At 51.8% G+C, this 477-nt stretch overlaps 1 protein-coding gene across 1 annotated transcript in view; it reads right to left on the reverse strand.

Moving 5' to 3' along the window:
• The window catches only part of LOC119591712, a gene marked incomplete at its 5' end in the record, with an annotated part of 1,268 nt that extends 791 nt beyond the window's left edge, over positions 1-477 (reverse strand). Inside the window, 2 exon segments of the mRNA XM_037940460.1 lie at positions 6-52; positions 251-477. Of these exon segments, the coding sequence (XP_037796388.1) occupies positions 6-52; positions 251-476 (273 nt within the window).

Below are 477 nucleotides of genomic sequence, written 5' to 3' on the forward strand. Positions count from 1 at the left end.
GACGCGGCTCCTGCTGGTCCACCGCCTTCCCCGCTTACGTCACTCCTCGGACCTAAGAGAAAAATTAAACAAACATACATTTGACACTGTACAGTTACTTGACGCTCATAATTAATCGAAATATTTGTTTAAATTTTCATAAAAAGTAGTATATACGTTTATAAGAAAAGCTGTTAGCGAAACAAACGCCCGCCTCTTGCCCGAAATCGGTCCGTCAGCCAAGCGAACTTAAATAAAAATAGATGCTTACTGCTGAAGGCCGGGTGGGAGAAGGCAGGGTGGTGGTGGTCGTGCGTGTAGCCTTGAGGGTCGTAGTGGGCCGGGTAGTAGCCCTCGGCGCCGTTCATGTAGTCGTGGTAGTCGTAGGTGTGCGGCGGGTAGCCCGGGGCTGGCCCTGGGTACATGTAGCCCGAGTAGTTCTGTTGTGACTGCGAGAAGTAGTGTAGTAGGCGGGACGCTTGGTGGGGGCCCTCCATC

Source organism: Penaeus monodon, chromosome 29, assembly GCF_015228065.2.
Source record: "Penaeus monodon isolate SGIC_2016 chromosome 29, NSTDA_Pmon_1, whole genome shotgun sequence".
Lineage (NCBI taxonomy): Eukaryota > Metazoa > Arthropoda > Malacostraca > Decapoda > Penaeidae > Penaeus > Penaeus monodon.